General features: G+C 39.6%; 1 protein-coding gene across 3 annotated transcripts in view; it reads right to left on the minus strand.

Moving 5' to 3' along the window:
* Positions 1–5,674: 5,674 nt before the first annotated feature.
* The window catches only part of PKNOX1 (PBX/knotted 1 homeobox 1), a 34,794-nt gene continuing 23,004 nt past the window's right edge, over positions 5,675–17,464 (minus strand). For all 3 annotated transcript variants that reach the window (XM_040056297.2, XM_040056298.2, XM_040056299.2), the window contains exons 6-12: positions 15,087–15,257; positions 13,564–13,663; positions 12,624–12,721; positions 10,477–10,605; positions 9,396–9,472; positions 7,692–7,864; positions 5,675–6,743 (exon numbers count right to left, since the gene is read on the minus strand). In XM_040056297.2, coding sequence (XP_039912231.1) covers positions 6,532–6,743; positions 7,692–7,864; positions 9,396–9,472; positions 10,477–10,605; positions 12,624–12,721; positions 13,564–13,663; positions 15,087–15,257 — 960 coding nt within the window. In that variant the 3' untranslated portion in view covers positions 5,675–6,531. The remainder of the gene's footprint in view (positions 6,744–7,691; positions 7,865–9,395; positions 9,473–10,476; positions 10,606–12,623; positions 12,722–13,563; positions 13,664–15,086; positions 15,258–17,464) is intronic.

Here is a 17,464-nt window from a genome sequence, read left to right on the forward strand (position 1 = left end):
CTTTTAGAAAGAGAGTTATTTAGGAACAGCCCTAAGCTGCAGACTAAAGGGCTTTGTAAACCAATGCTCCACAAAAGCAAACCAGCTCATCAGTTATTTACAAATAAGCTTCTCATTCCTGTAATGGCTTCTTGAAGAGGGGATTTATCTCTCAGGGGAATTTGAAACCATCCAATTAAAAATACTCAATATGGGACCTAATTTAGTTGATATAATTGTAAAATCACAGAATGGTTTGGGTTGGATTGGACCTTAAAGATCATCCAATTCCAACATCCCCTGCCATGGGCAAGGACACCTTCCATCATCCCAGGTTGCTCAGAGCCCCATCCAGCCTGGCCTTGGACATTTCCAGGGATCCAGGGGCAGCCACGGCTTCTCTGGGCACCCTGTGCCAGGGCCTCACCACCCTCACAGGGAAGAATTTTTTCTATTATCTAATCTAACCCTACCCTCTCTCAGTCTGGAGCCATTCCCCTTTGTACTTTACAGGTGGAGGATTTTTTTGTTAGGCTGTTTATTCATTTCAGATTAAGGGAAAAAATGGCAGCAGTGGAGTTAAAATTATTTCCAGTTATATCACCAGGAGTTATTGGAACAACTCTCAGACACTCTTCTAATGCCAGACAAGGAAATGATGAATACTGCTTTGTCTAGAACACAAACTACTCGGCTCTCCGCAGATTAACCCTCTAACCACAAAATATGATCCAAAATCTGCCCTTCTGGAGGCACTTGTGGGTGTCACCATGCCAGATGCTGGGGAAGAGACAGCAGGAATAAATAATGCTCCAGCAGGAATAAATAATGCTCCAGTACTCAGCAGAACTAAATCCAAGAGTACCTACATCTGATTTAATCTCTGCTGAGCAGGACTCGCACGCGGGATATGAAATGAGTTTGAGATTCTTGCTTGAGAAGAACCTTGTAATAAAGGAGCTGCTCATTTCCTGGAGATTTCTGATTTGGCAGAACATGGTAATTTTGGAAATGTATTTCAATCTGGCTAAACAAGTTAACACATGGGGTTTACAGAGAGGAAATGTTTTTAAATAAGTCACTACCATATATGCTTGGAACCATCACTTGGAGTTTGATGTCCATGCCGTTTTAATTAATTATTGCAAAATAACAACAACAACAAAACCCCCCCCCCCACCCAAAGTCACAAACATGATGGGCTATTTACCTGCTGATTCTTTCTTTCATCGACGCTCCTCCTGCATTACAAAAGTGTAATAAAAATCCCCACACCAGTAAGAACTCCATTTGCATAAACAAGAAACCCCAAACAAATACAAGGGCCGAGGACCTTCCCTGGCCAAGAACTGGTTAAATAGTTTGAAACTATGCTCAAGATTTCCTGAAAACATATTTGCCTTTCAGCCAAACAATACTGTTAAAGCAATGTAAATGCTTTGCTTCCAAAATGTGCTTTTTCTGTTCACAGAGAGCAGCAGCGTAAAAACAAATCACCCATGAAGCATAGTCTCATTTTTAATTTCATCCCTTGATAGATCAGTTGCTTCAAAATCCCTTAACAACGAAGGAAAGGAAAGTTACAGGGTTCACATTTTGAAGATTGTCGATCGTGCAGACCCAGTGCTGCCAATCCGTGGGCAGGTTACGGGCCGCTTCCGTCACGACCTGAAACACCGGATTTTATTAACACCAACTGCGAATCTTTATGGGTGTCTACAAGGTTGGAAAGGCATTTCCCTGCCTTCTCACACCTTGCTTTTCTCTGGCAAAACCAACTGTGATCACTCAGCAGCTCCCAAAGAACTGAGTCACAGGAAACGGAACGGATTTTGTATTTCCAGGTGGCAGGAATGAACGAATGACCCGATTTGGGCAATCACCAAAAAACATATCAACGCCAATCTCCCTGCACTTTGCACCAGACCATCAGGTTACCCTGGGCTTTAAAAATAAACAACCCAGAAGGTCTTTGAAGGAGTTTAGCATGCCAAGGGCAGGGGAGGGGGGGAAGGGATCCACACTGAGTTTGAGTTTGGCAGAATGAACCTGCTTTTGTCCTCAACCCCGCCGCAGAGTGAAGAGCAAAGTGCATCCGGCTGATGGTTGGATGGTGTGCACACCACGGTTAAACGTGCGTGTTCATGGATGTGCTGTTTTCAGGAGGTGCTGAGAGCTTGAATTTATTATCAGGAAACCAAAACATTTCACTTAATTGTTCAACATGCGAGATTTTCATGAGGGAACAAAGGTTAGTTACATTTCCAACAGGATTTCAAAACTACATTTTGCCTATTCAACTCTAAGCCAAATGTAAGGCTGAAAGGTTGAAGAGACTAATCAAAGGAACAGAAGTCAGAAAGACAATAACAATACAGTACCTAAAAATGGGTAATTCACACATTTTTGACATTTGTGTCTTGCATAGACAAATACTTATTCATTTTTTTTTCTCCCAAGACGACTCAACTTCAGAAAATAAAATGTTAAATCAACTTCAATTACAATTAAACGCGTGTGTTCCAATTTTTCAAAACACCAGGGTGTTCTGGATTTTTGTTTAAGTGCAACTATCATCCCTTGGAAAGACTTTGTTTTATCCCGTGGGCTGCCAAGTTCGTAAAGGCAGGAGGTGGACTTCTGATTCTTCCAGAAAACAAATCCAAGTTGTGTTTCACGGAACACTCGGAGGTGGAAGGGACCCACGACGAGTCCAAGTCCCCAGTGAATGGCACACGTGGGGAGCAAAGCTGTGCCCTGGGTGTGCCTGGCACCACGCTCTGACCAACTGAGCCAATGTCAGGCCAGGAGCTGGGGTTTGAGCCACGTGTGCTCCTATTCCACTCCAACACCCGTAAACCTAAAGCTGCTTTGGAAGCACAGGAACTGGGAACTGCAATTCCTCACTGCGGCTCTGGCTCCTGGCCGCATTTTGAACATCAAAAAATAATATTTGTCGTGCTCCAGGTCACCGTGAAATCCTGCCCTGCCAAGCCCTTCATCCATACCCAGGTTTCCAGTGGAAGACCCAGGTATGTAGGCAAGGTAGGGATGGAGAGCTCTGCAAAAGGTTCCTGACAGAGATCAGGTACCAGGAAAAGGCAAATGCAGCCTGACATGGATCCGTACGGAGCTTCCCTGAGGTCAGCAGGACTCCACTGTCACACAATATCCAGATGGAGAAAACCTTCTGCAGAGCCAGAGTTGATTCTGAGTCTTTTCCAACGTGATTATTTCTTTGTAACAGTCACTCAGAAACTTATCCTGATCGTTTTGGAATCGATTTACTGAACTGCAATGCTTCCAAAGTAAAAAAAAAAAAAAAAAAAAAAAAAAAAAAAAAAAAAAAAAAAAAAAAAAAAAAAAAAAAAAAAAAAAAAAAAAACCAACCAGAAAATTGCCTTGCATGTTCAGGAATATTGAAAAAACTGGACCAAGAACCCTATTTTGGGTTAGATTGAAAAAAAAATTAATTAAAAGTTTCAATAATGGTATTTGCAGAAGAATCACATTGATTTGAAAAACAAATTAGTTCTATTGCATACAAATATGACTTTAATTGGAGGTGGGGGGGGGAATTATACACAGACTTGAAGTTAGGTCCCCTCTAAAGACCTTTTAACTAATGTAAACATGTACCTTTCCTGAATGGTGATGCTTTGCTGAAACCAGCAATCTTTCCTACACAGTAAAAAAAGGAAAGAAACAAAGAAAGAAAAAAAAAAAAGGACTACTTGTTTTTTCTTCTTTTAAATCATGAAAAGAACAAGCACTTCCCTGCAGTTCACACCCACTACAGAATTCTCACTGAATTGAAAGAAAAGGTTTGAGTTTCATACGTTAAGCGATACTTTTACACTGGCGAAGCTTTTTCATTTTTAGGAATTCACATCCCTATTTTGTTTTGTTTTGTTTCTGATCTGACAGTGAAGCTACTCCATATTCCCCTTTCACAGTAAACTCTCTCAACTGCAGTCTCTAGGAATTGATAAAGTAGCTGAAGATAAGGTCATGTTTTGGAAGAACAGAACTTCTGCTGCATGTAAGGTGGGGGAAATAATAATAATAATTAAAAAAAAAAAGCTAACTAGAAAACGGCTTCTTTCTGAAAAATGAACTTTCAGAAGTTTTCAAACCCTGAGGCCTGGTTGTTTCCAATAAAAACCCCAAACAAACCAACAAATAGAACCTGCTACTGAATGGAGACAGTGGGGGTGATGAAGCACTCTTGGAGTTACAGACAAAAACAAGAATACAGAATGTGAATTCCAGTAACCTAAGCTATCTTTTGTAGGGGCAGTAGGCTGAATGCTTCCAAAGGAGCAGGATTTGTACATGGTTTGTCTTTTAAAGTGTTTTGGGGTCAAACTGGATTTGACAACAGCCTTTGAGACAGCCATGCCATGTCAAAGCCTTCCTAATTACATCCTTCATCATTCATTTACTGTGCTGTTTAACAAACACGGCACACGAGTGGCAAAGCAGAAAAGTCAGAAGAAAACAAATTCTTTAGAAATCACCAGTTCAGTGGAGCAGATCATTACAGCACTTGAACTAAGGAAGATCCTCAGCCAGGACTCGGTGAGAGCCAGAGCGGAAACATCTCTTGTGTTGAATAAAAACAATTAAAAAAAACCCCAAACTCAAAGTCACAGAAAACTCCTGATATTATGTATGTAAGGCAATGCCACTGATAATTCTTCCTGAAGTTTTTCTTCCTACCAACTCAACCTTGCCTTGGAAGACAATCTGCCATGACCAGCTTCCAACCACCTAAGCATGTCCAGCAGTACATTCCTTCATCCTCCTGACAGCAAGGGGACCTAAGCATGTGCCTGAGCATTCTGAGAAGCAGAAATTAAATATTCAATTAAATATTTGCATCTGCCAAAGGGCTTTGTTCAAATACAGTGTCTCCCTGTTAGAAACTCACCCGGATTTGGTCGAAATCAGGAGGAGGTTCTGGCTTTGACCTAAGCCAACACTGTGACAAATGGACAGGGACAAGAGAGGGTGTTGATCATACCATGAGGCTCTTGAGTCTCTTATTTGTACTCAACAACGGGAAATACAAAGTTCCAAAAGCAAGTGTTCATGGATAGACAATCACAGACTTCAAACTTTGGGAAAATAGAAGAAATGAACTGTTACCACAACAAAAAAAAACCAAAAAAACAAACCAAAACAAACAAACAAACAAACAAAAACAACCCCAAACCAAAACCCAGCTGTTTTCATCACCAGCTCTTCGCTTCTTAAATGACACACAAGGATTTCCTACTCTAACAAAGCCTGCTGTATATTCTGGTAGTAAACTTCAGATCTGAAGAAATTTTATATAAATCCATGTTATACTTTTCTTTTTGTATTAGGGGAAAATATTTCAAATGCAATAAAATAGCAGAATTCATGACTGTATAGTAGGCAACTTTTCATTTTTTTTAGATTCAGTTGTACAAACTATAAACTGTTAAATTTCTCTAATAATTGGAAAAGTTGTGGGTATTTGAACTTACTTACCTGAATATTCATTTAGCAAATATTTTCAGATACAAGTCTAGATACAGAGTTATGCAATTTGAATATTAGTTTACACATAATATAAATCAATGTTTGACAATATCAAAATCCCATCAAACAGTGGGCCCTTCTTATGCTATTATCAAATATAGTATATCACTGTGGGATAGCTGAGAATCATAGAACGCTACTGTAGGCTTGCTTATTAAATTGGGTCAATTTTCAGACCTTCCAAATAGGAATACTAAACATTTATTTTTCCCCTCTGGAAATTCTCTTTTTTTTTTTTTTTTTTTTTCCTCCCTCCTGCTTAATACAGTTGTCATCCCAATTTCTAGTGAATTTATAAAAATATTTTTTCTTTTTTATCCAATAACCCCAGCAAGGTAAAAATAGGAGTTTTTATAGCAAATGATAAACAGGCTCACGGACTATGAGAGAAACTAAACTTATTTAAATTGCCATACATTCTCTACTGAATCACACATCAACTGGTTTTTTTTTTATGTGTGTTGCTGTCCACCTCAGACTAGCAGTTTTTAAGGTGCAGAAGCATCTTTCAAATATATGCATCTAACTCAATAATCAAGTTTCACACACTAGTGTCACATGCTTCAAATTTACATCACCTGCCCATCAAAAGCTGTGTTAAATAACAGCACTAATTGAAACTGCATAATTCATCGGAAACTGCAGCACTTCCAATTCAGAGAACAAAGGGGTGCTTACGTGGTTCTTTATATTATTAGATATAATTTTCTGAAATAAGGAAAGGAAAAGAAAGAAACAAACAGGAAAAAAAAAAAAACCAACAAAACCAAAAACAAACACATTTGAAAGAAGTTGCTGCACCTGCAAAAACACTCTTTAAGCTTACTATGAAATACAAAAAAGTGCACCCTTCTATATCTACATATAAAACATATTAGAAATAAAACTTGTGTAAAATGTTTGCTGTGCAAACTATAAAAAGTCAGTCAGTCAGTCCGTTCTTTTTCTCCTAAGCGTTTTTCCTCCACGCTCTCCTGCTTCCTACTGCAGGGAATCGCTGTTATCCAAGACCAGCCCGCTGATGTTTGCCGTCGAGAGGTCTCCTCCGTCGTCTTCGCCGCTGTCCACGGACTCATCCTCGCTCTGCCCCGCCATCATCACCTGCTGCACAGCCAGGGTAGCACCATCCGAGGACAAGGACTGCAGACTGTCTACATTCATGTTGACTGGAGCTGTGATGGTCACGACAGCACCTGCAGAAGCACAGTCACAGCAACTTCAGCACCTCTCCTGCCTTCTGCTTGTACCTGACAGAGCTTGTTTCTAACCAAAAGTGAGGGAACTTAAGGGAATGGATTAAAATAGAAGATATATAGGTGGTCAAATATGAAATATCAGGAAATGCCGGAATTAGGTTGGTCAGGGATCTTAAAACTTTGTGTTGTGAATCTTAAATCTGTGCTATGGACACCCACTACAGCAATTCTCCAATCAAATCATCACAAGGCCATTTCTGCAAAGTACTCCAGCTTAATTCGTTGCAGAAAAAGGGGAGTGTTCAGATTCAAGGTAACTTCCACGGATAAAGCTGCTGTCAGATCCAGCAGAGGCTGAGGGAAAATTTGTTACAAACTGGAAAGAATAAAGCACCAGGCAGCAGGACAGAAAGGATGATCCTGGCATTAAAGCAGTTATTTATCTTTCTTAAATGAAATTAAATCTTTTTGTTTGATCTGACACTGAGGAAGTTACTTCAGTCACAATCTGTGGAGGCTCTGTGACATTTTTCTGCCTCTCATTGTCCAGCTTGAAGCAGGTGAGGCAGAGGTGGAGTTGCAGCTGCTCAGCCATGAAGCTGAAGCTGCAGCCCAGTGCTGCTCATCCAACAGGACGCTCCTGTCGTGCACACAGAGAGAACTCAGCGGTACATCTCGGTTTCAAATCTTTTATTCTGTCATTCCATAACTTCTGAAACAAAAGCAAGTTTCTCAACACGGATTCCAATATAATACCCTTGCTTAAACCACAGAAAATCGTTAAAGAGAGGAAAAGTGACACATTTCTGTTACGCTTTCCCAGATCAAAACCACGTTTGTGCTGAAATATGCAGAAGTTTCCCTCCCATCACAGGCATCAAACCCTCCATTTCCCTGTCAGAGAGGAATTAACTTTATTATCCATGTTCAGAGAGCTCTCCTCACCATCTGACATCGTGAGCTCGTTCGATTGCTGCTGAGCAACTCCTGAGGCAATGGAGTCAGGCCAGAACCTCTGGACCGGTCGGTTCTGGGGTGTTTTCTTCTTTGTTTTCGGAGTTTCAGAACAACTGGAATCCAGCATTGGCTGAAGAATTCGCCTTCTAGCATTGATAAACCTAAATGCAATCAAGGGCAAGGTGAACTTAGGACCAACTGGCTGTAAATTCCATCTCTCTCTCTCACATTCACAAAGTATGCAGCAGGAAAAAAAAAAAAATTAGGGAAATAAAATCTTCTATCAGCTGGGCTTCACATTCTTTTTAAAATGTAGAACCACTCCTAGAACACCAGCATCCTTCAATTTTGGCAAACTAGCTAAGAAAGCACTTCTATCATTTTGCAGCTGACAGCATTTTTCCTCCACCTCAGAAGGAAAAATTCTCCAGACAGCACAACAGATGTACACTTCAGGATCTTCTTAAAAACTAAGCACCAGAAAACCTGCTGACACCCCAGCTCAGAAAGCTGATACTCCTCTCCTTAGGGTTCACCTAAAATCTAGCCCCTACCCAACCTGCTTTGTTTGGTCTGGTTTCATTTACTCCCTTAATTTCTGCATCAGTTATTTTACAGGCTCCCTGGCTTTCCAAGGGCTGGCTCCTGATCCAGGAGATGCCAGCAAACACATTTGTCAGACCTGTCCTGATTCCTTTTGGTTCTCTGATTTTCACTTGCTTACTTCAGCTTGCTAATTGCTGCCCTTCCCCTTGCTGCTAGTGAACAAGAAAATACTTCAACTGAATCAACTTCAACATGGTGAGCTATGGCAGGGAGTTGTGGCTGGAGACATCATCCCCAAATATCACAAAACCCATCCAGGTCCCAAGTTTACCTGCAATGGGAGGAAATCAGCTGGCAGGTTCCTAAGCTGTAATACAATGCTCTGCAAAGACAGCAGGCAGATCCCAGTGCACAGAGCTCCAAGGCCACGTGTCACATGTTCCACTTTTGGAACCGGTGTTCTGTCACTATCTTGACTATTTCCCCCCTGGACCCCTCCACAGCCTCACAGCCAGCGTCATCTTTGAAATCTGAGGCAGATCCCTGGGGGACTTTGCTGCAGCAATTTTAGGAACCGATGCCACAAGGCAAATAGGACATGTGTCAGCACCTTCCCTCCTCTCTTGTGTAGGGCAGGTGTCTTATCTTACACCTCCAGGAAAGGTAAGACATGACCAAGCCATGGTTCATGCTGAACCATGAACTGGTGTAGCCGAGGAACTGCCTCTCCATCCAGACATCACTGCTCAGGAGAGCATCCTTTGATACAAGAACAGAATCTGTTAACAGCAACTTCTTAAACATCTGCAGCCACCAGGCCACTAAATGCCTTTAGACTTCAATTTCTTTACTTGCAGAAGAGACAGGAGAGTACTTCCATCTCTCTCAGCACTGGAACAGAACACATTTCCTTAATGCTGCAATGTTTTCTGGAGTCCTTGTACGATTTAAATGGCCTGAGTATTATTATACCTTATAAAAATAACGTGCTTGTGTGCCAGTGCATAACTCTTGTATTTCTATACATGTTTTGTAACATATGTAGAATATTTAAGTTCAACTCCAGATGCCCAAGTTATCCTCCTCACTATTTCTGAGCTGTAAGCACGTGGAGACAAGGACAGGTATTAAGGGCTTTGTTCTTACCAATTGTTAACCTGGAGTAGTGTCAGATTTGTTTGTGCTGCAATCTGCTTCTTCTCATCCTCTGTTGGATATGGATGCTACAGAGGCCAGAAAAGCAAACAAAAAAGGCATAAGCTTGTTTTTCATCTCCTCATCAAAAATAAGAACTCCTTTATTACATCTGATTAAAGAGTGTGGATTAAAGCCATCTGACTCATTAAAACACAAACCTTAGAAACCTCACCAACTTTGGAAGACGAAAACAATTCCACAAAGAGCGCTTTGCTCCACAGAAACTGATTTTATCCTTGACAGTGTCTGCGGCACCATGAAGCTGCTGCTGCGTAATTCAGAAGAAAAAGCTTCTCATGGCTGACAGCCTTTATTAAAGAGCGTGATCCCTGGGCAGCACAGCATGTGAGCAGCTCTGATTAGTTCTGCTGGCCGGGGCAGTGTCATATGAGAGAACTGAGGAGCAGCCTGCAGTTAAATAAAGCTGCTCTAAGCAGATGAGGACGGGGCATGTAACACAAGAAGTGCACACGCAGCTTCCCTGGATCAGCTCTCTGCTGCAGGACAGTTGTAAAAGGATAAGTATCAATCAGCTCAACATTGCAATGGCTTGAGAGCCATTTGTCCTTTCAGAGTATTCGTGCAAAGGGAAGACAACCGAAAGCACAGGCAGAGAGTGACGTGCTTGGTGCGCATCAGAAGGATTGGAAAGGAGATGGAGACAGAAAATTTGATGTTTTCCTCGGTCAAAAGTACCCCTAAAACACTGCAAAGTACAGGGGAAATAATTTTTCCTTGTGCCATGAACCAGGGTGTAGAGAGCATTGAGTTCCCAACAGAGTGAAATGAAGAAAGGTTCCTTGTAACAGCACTTATTGAGACCGTGCAGTATGAATGTAACCTATTTATTAAAATATTAATAAAAGTCAACCAGCATTAGACGGTGGAACTACTCCAAATGATTCCAGGGAAAACTGAACTTCGATCCTGTAATTGACAACAGAATAGATTCACCTTGTTTATGAAGAAAAACTGTTAAGAGACCACAGGAAAGAGCGACATAAAGAAACTGACCATGCTCAGTCCTTACCCCTATGTGCTGAAAAAGCCAAGATCTCATCACATTTGTAGCGTGCTTGGGAAGAACTCCTCTCTTATTTTTTGATGAGCCATCATCTTGATGCAAGATGCCTAGATCTTGGTTTAATTGCAACTGGAGCTGCACATGTAATTTTAGGAGAAATAAAGCACTTAAAACAGTAATGGCAGTTCTGTATCAATGAATGAAGAACTCATTTATAGAAGGAATGAAAAGAAATTAGGCTTGAATATCTTGAATATATTACTGTGTGCAAACATAAACAACTATGGAAGCTGTAAAATATTACTGATCTAAGACTCAAATGAAGGATAAAGTAAAATTAATTATTATGCTGCAGTTGCAAACAAAGATGCTAAAGGTCCTGCTAAATAAATGCATTAAATTCTCAGAGAGCATTAAGATCTAAAAGTAGAACCTATAATTCACTTTAAACACTTCATACTACTTCCTAAACATTCATATTTCTTTCTCTTTGTTTTTCACTTTCCATGGATTCATCAAATCATTTGCACATTGGTTATCTGAACATTTGGGAATACATTCTTAAATGCTTATGCAGAAATCGAAAGAAACAGCACATAAATTGCATATAAGATTCTACTTCAGACCATTGTAACCAAAATAATTCTAAATCAGGTTTTCCAGACAAATTGGAGCAATTTCTTAAGCCAATCAATATGCAGGAAACGAGTTTTAAACAAGGTTTAGGATATCAAATTACTACAAATATGTATTTGGAGCACATTTTAATTTTCAAAGCAATGTCTTACATTCTAAATAACCTGCTTGCTTATGGAGGTTTTGTAATGAACTTTCAACAGCTTTTCTGGAGTGTTTTTTCCCTACCTCCACAGCATTCTGTAACACTGAAAAAAGAAGACACTGAAGAAGATTTTTCTATGGGTGACCTTTGCAAAGGTGGGTTTGGAGACTCCTACTAACATCAAGAGTAGTCACAGATGCACACAGAAGGTCAAGTCCTTTTATTTATAGGCTAGAGGTGTTATTTTCCTCTCAGTACTTTATTTTTTTCATAAAAGGTAAAAAAAAACAAAACAATTTTTCAAAATCCCTTCAGTGCAGGAGTGTAATTTTACACATTTCTGCCTGAGAGGTGTGTGAGGACAGAGCTGCCTGTGTTCTAGGGGAGAACATGGCTGAGCACAGATATGCTCCTGCCAATTCAAAGAACACTCTGTGCACACTTTTTTGGTTGGAAGGCCAGAGTAAGGGGGGAAAAGAAGCCAGTGAGTCAATGATTACCAACAGATTTTATGCTGTGGAGATGGGAGCTCCTCATTCACATTTCTAATTAAATCCAGATTCCAGGAAGATTTGGTTTACCACTTCCAGAGAAAAAGCTAGCAAAGTTTTCTGTACCAGAAGATGGTCTAGTTTTCACGTTTCTTTTTCTTTAGTTGTTTCTTTGAACTCTTCAGATCCAACTCTTAAGAGCCTCCCACAAAAGAGTGCTGGCCCTTATATTTTAGGGTATAAGGAGACAAAATTGAGGCTCTTCCAGAGTCTCAACTAAATATTTTGAAGGTTTTATAGAAAAACGCTTCTCAAAATAGATAAACTCTGAAATACATACAGTTTCACAGTACTGGTGGTTGCCATTGTGATAAAAAGTCAAATTTCTCACAACAGCAGTGTGGCACCTTAATGAAATACATCAAATCTCTCCAGCCATAAACATAGTTCAATGATTAGAAGAAATTATAACCATTAAAAAACGATTAATTTAATTCAGAGGGGGTTTTAGTGCATTGGTGGGGTTTTTGGTTTTTCTTTTTTATTCATTTGGTTTAGTGTTTTTTTGGGTTTTTTTTTTGTTTTTTTTTTTTATTTTACTGTTTTATTTTTTAATTTCATGTACCTATACTCTTTTGGCATCAATAAAGGAAGATAATTAACGTGTAGGAACTCTGGTGAGCTGTTGTGGCAGGGGGGACCTTATGACACTTTACACAACCTGTAACTCCCACAGCAGCGGCTGCACCAATTTACAATTAATTACTCTCTGCGTACACAGAGCTCGTTCTGCCGGGGTGTCAAATTTAAATCAGAGCTCCTAAAACCACTGAGATGTATTTCCACCCAGAACACCATTCTGTGGAGCTCATGAAACAAACCTGAGAGTTCTGGATCCGAATAGTCCCAGGCGACAGTGCCTGTGTCACCACTTGTCCTTGTGGAGTGACCACAGTGACTGGCTGATACACTGTCCCCCCTTGAAGCAAAACAAAAACACAGATTATGGGGAAGAAAAAGCCCTTCAAGTATTAATCTCTTTAAACACATCAGCACTGCACACCCTACAAGACTTTTGATAATAGATCAATTATTCTTTTCTAGTCAGCATGCAAGTTGTGCTCTTTGCTACGCTGAAATTTTCATCCACTCACAAAAAATTGTACAAAATTTGATTATATTTCCCTGTTATATTTTAGGCGTTCTAAATCTGTTTTCAAAGGAAAATGCCATGATTATCAGGCTATAAAACACTGCTTCATGCAGTTTTAACTGAGCTGAGTCTTCAACCACCAAGGGTCACAACACCAAAATCACACCTACGTGTGGCCAGTGCTTAGGGCAGCTGGGTTTGATTTAAAACCTTGCTGAGGAGGAAGACTAAACATTTCATCTCAAATGTGATTTCCCTATAACAAGGACATCAAGGATTTCACAGACTTGTAAGTGTGGTCCCAAACTCCAAGGAGCACGAGGCAGCCAAGTGCAATGGTTTAGCTAATGCATGTTTTTGTCAAATAGAATTCATCTTTTTAGAGGGAAAACAAAAGTAAAACACCACAGTCTGTGGAAATGTCTTTTAACAAATGTAGTGTTGCACATTAAGGTCTCTTAATATTATATATTTAACTACTGCTCCCACAGACATACTTTGAAAACATCTAAATTAAACATTCATTAACCAGTCAAGCACTTGACTGTACTTCAGCAAGTTTTCGGGTATTAAAACACATTTTTTAAAGTATTTGTGTAGTTTTTGTAACAACCACGAAGGAAACCAAGATGAAGAGCAAGGTGCCAGTTGTTTTTAGTGTCTCATACCTGCTACTGTTGCCATAGTTACATTTCCCTGCTGCAATGCTGATGCTGGCACCACGATCCCTTGGGGACTGAGCGTGCCTGCAATGGCACTTGGAATTTGCTAGAAAAATAAAACAATTAGTTGCTTACATTTTTTAAACTCTTTTTTTTTTTTTTTTTTAATGTAAGGAGATCAAGAATGCTTGTGTATTTTTGTAATTTGCATTATGTATTTTTGGGTCTAAAATGTGTTTGGAGTTTAATCAGTGGATTATCTTCAAAGAGAAAGATCCTTCATTAGGGGTCCATCATTACCTACATTAACTTCCTCATTATCACCAACCATTACCTCTGAAAACCCTCATGAAAGCAACTGCTAGAAAAGCGGTAAAACAATTCTGAGAAATTTTAGTTTGAGCTATATAAAGAAAAAGAAACAGTTTCCAAAGGCAAGAGGGAAAGAGGACAAATGAAATGACCCTTGATGCTCTCATTACAAGCATCAAAGCTTTAGAATTTTAGTTATTACCTTAATTCCTTCAATTTGAACGTAATGTATTAAATATTCAATATGTTTTATTCTGCTCAAGATAGCTCTCACTCAACCCTGAACATGCAAACTCTTACTCATTTCCTTACTATGTATGAATAATCTCTTTTGATAGCAAATGCAAAATAGGTCCCTCGTGTGTCTACAGAAAACTGTAAGAGATATACAGAAAAAACCTTTTAAAAGCTGTTTTTGCCCGATTTTAGAATCTCCTTTTCACACTTCCAGACATCAAAACGTAAATAAGGAGTCCAGAAAGTGAAGTTAAAAAGTCATTGGGGCTTTTTTTAATACAGAGCATCAGACACATGAGTAATTCAGACAAGGGCCATGCCCTAAGACCCGGGATCAAGTGGGCACTGGGGTGGGCAGGGCTCACCCTGCAGCCTCTGACAGCAAAAACATCAACCATAACCTCTTAAATGTGCTCCATTCAATACAGAAAATGCGACATTGCGACTTTAATCCATCAGATATTGTCTATTTATTCCAGAATACAGGTTGTGGATAAAATGTATCACTCATCTCAATATTTTAATGAAGGAGGCAGACTTAGGAGGACTTAACAAGCAAATTTTTTCTTCTTTGTTTATTCTGTTTCCTAACCTCCTTCCAACCAAATAGCAAATCCAGGCTATTCTGAGTATCTCCACTTGCTGAACACTGAGAGAAAATCATAAAAGGAAAACAGAAAATAAAAAATTGACACTGCGTTCTGGCACATTTCGACAAATTTGTCCATCAGGCAACGGCACAAAAAAAAAATGACAAAACAAAACAAAACAAAAAACCCCAAACCAAACAAAAAAAAAATACACAGAAAAACTCCACAAAACAAACAAAACCCCCCCCCTCTTTCTACTCTTAGTAAATGATTTGAGGGAATACAGGAAATTGCAGAAACTCTGTTTGCAAACCGATAGCGAAAGAAGCGTAGCTGTAACTTCCTAAGGAAATCTAAGCAAAAATCCACTGAAAAATATTTGAAACACACCTGAGATTGCACAGGTGAATAAGGACTTCCAGGCTCTCCACTTAACAGAGTTTCACTGTTCATTTTTGTCTTCAGGCAGGCAATGTAACGACTACAGAAATCCTTGCAGAGTTCATTAACCTTTTCTAGCTCGAGCAGATGGATACGCAGCACTTGGATTGCTTTAACCATCTGAGGGAGAGAATTGGGAAAAAAAAAAAATCAGAAACAATATAAATGTTCATTAAACAAATAAAAATTAATGTGAGATTTAAGCAAACATTACTTTCCAATAACAAAGATCACCCAATTAAAGCACAGGCACTAATTGCTAAATCCTGGCACGTGAAAGGAACGCAAGTAAACTGCCCACACAGGGGAAACAAAGCAGGACAACAAAGTGATCTTTGTCACATGTGACACTTCAGGAAGACAGAGCAGTTCAGGTGTCACAGGGCACAGGATGAGCCTGGACGTCCACGTGGTCTTTAAGCCCCTGGTACAGCTCTGGGTCACAGACCACACAAGACTGGAAGTGATGGAAAGCAATCCCATCCACACCAATCCTCTGGAAAGCAGGGCTGGGACAGGCTTGGCCAGCAGCTGTTCTCTGGAGCTCTAGAAATCACAAACACCAGGTTCAGCTCCACGTTACACCCTGACACAAGGAAACCAGAAGGGTAGAGCTGAGTTTGAGATACAGTGAGAAAGAAGACACTCCTGTAATTAAGCATAAATTTGTCCCACAGATTGCTGGGGAGGATGAAAGCTTTTATTTTACAATAAAATCAGAATAAAGAGGTCCCAAATTTAGTCACACTGTTCAACAAAGCTTGAAGTAATCAAACAGTTCTTCAGTGCTACAGCTTTTAAGTTCCTCTGCGATTGTACGTCAAAAATGAGCAACTCTCAGGTAAAATCTTGTAAGAACTGTTAGGTGAGGAGACTGATTCTGAAATACAAAACATTAAATATAAAGCACTAAACCAAATAAAAAAAATCCATGTTTAAGCTAAAATCCAAGTACAGGAGATACATATGTGAGGAGAATACTTGTCATGCTCGCTGTGAGAGAAACAGTGTAAGCCTGGATAACCAACGGTATTACATACTGCATAAAAATAGCTTAGGTGATTGTAAGGGTCATGGCAGAAGATCAGAAGCTAAAACCAAATCCAGATGGTCTAAAGGCAGTAGGAAATCCAGGACATTCAAATATGTACACAATACACCAGCAAAGTAATTATTTTTTACACAACATGCCACCCCCAACATTTCTGTGCTGTGCTGGATCTCTGAGACAAATATCCTTCCATTTTATGAAACTGAACAGTGGTAATTTTGAAGCATAGTGCAGAGCTTGACTTTACAATTATTTGGAAAAATCTGTCCTATATGGGGGATTATTTACCTGGGCAGAGCACTGAATCCAATGAACAGAAATGATACCCTCCAAACTAATCTATCTGTTACTTCCAACTCAAGAAGCCACCTGGGAGCTGAAGATGCCTTTGCTCGAGTCACCCAAAGGAGATCAAGGCAGGAAAACTTTTGGGTGTGTTCCTCTCTCTATCCTGACATTTTGGCTTTCATTGAGACAGATCTTTTCCTTGTTTTTTCAGCAAAAGGTTCTAGGACACTCACTCGGCGTAGACAACTGTGTGTTAAATTAAACAAGATTTAAAACATTAGGAAATTAAGTGATTTAAAAAAAAAAATCTCTTCTCAGGGATAAAAAGGAAAAAAAAACCCCAAACATACATCTTTCGAGAAACAGCTGCAGAAAAATCTGAGCTGTAGAGAAGTTGATCCAAGTTAATATCTGTAACTCTTTCCATCTATGACACTGAAAGCCCTTAAAACACTGAGTGCAGCGACCCAGCACTGAGACACAAACCAGTGATTTTCTAACCCAGCCCAGGTTGCTGTTTGAACTGTGCTTAAGCACCTTTAAACACAACAAAGTTAAAGCATGCAAATGTAACTTAAGTTTAACACAAAACAAAGGTCATCTGTGTTTCAAGAAATTCTGTCGCTGTTTCAGAGGGGAAAAAAGCTTAAAATAGAAAATTCTTCATGTGTGACTGATCAACAAATTGCACATCCTATTAGTGAGTGCTTTAAACACTCAGCTGAAACTGAGGTAACAAAATATGCTTTTGGACACATAATATTTCACCATATTAGAGATTAGTTTATTTTTGCTCAGTCAAGAGAGCTGAGGTTTTTTTAAACATTAGCCAAATTTGTACTATTTATTTATCAGCATGTGCTCGGAGGAAAAATGAAAGTCCTTTCTTCAGCTCAGACTTAAGTTTAAAATTGATGGTTGATACTTGAGGTGAAAATTGAATTGAAGTCAAAACAAACCCAGGCTCAGTAACACCACCCAGGTTTCT

Source organism: Hirundo rustica, chromosome 2, assembly GCF_015227805.2.
Source record: "Hirundo rustica isolate bHirRus1 chromosome 2, bHirRus1.pri.v3, whole genome shotgun sequence".
Lineage (NCBI taxonomy): Eukaryota > Metazoa > Chordata > Aves > Passeriformes > Hirundinidae > Hirundo > Hirundo rustica.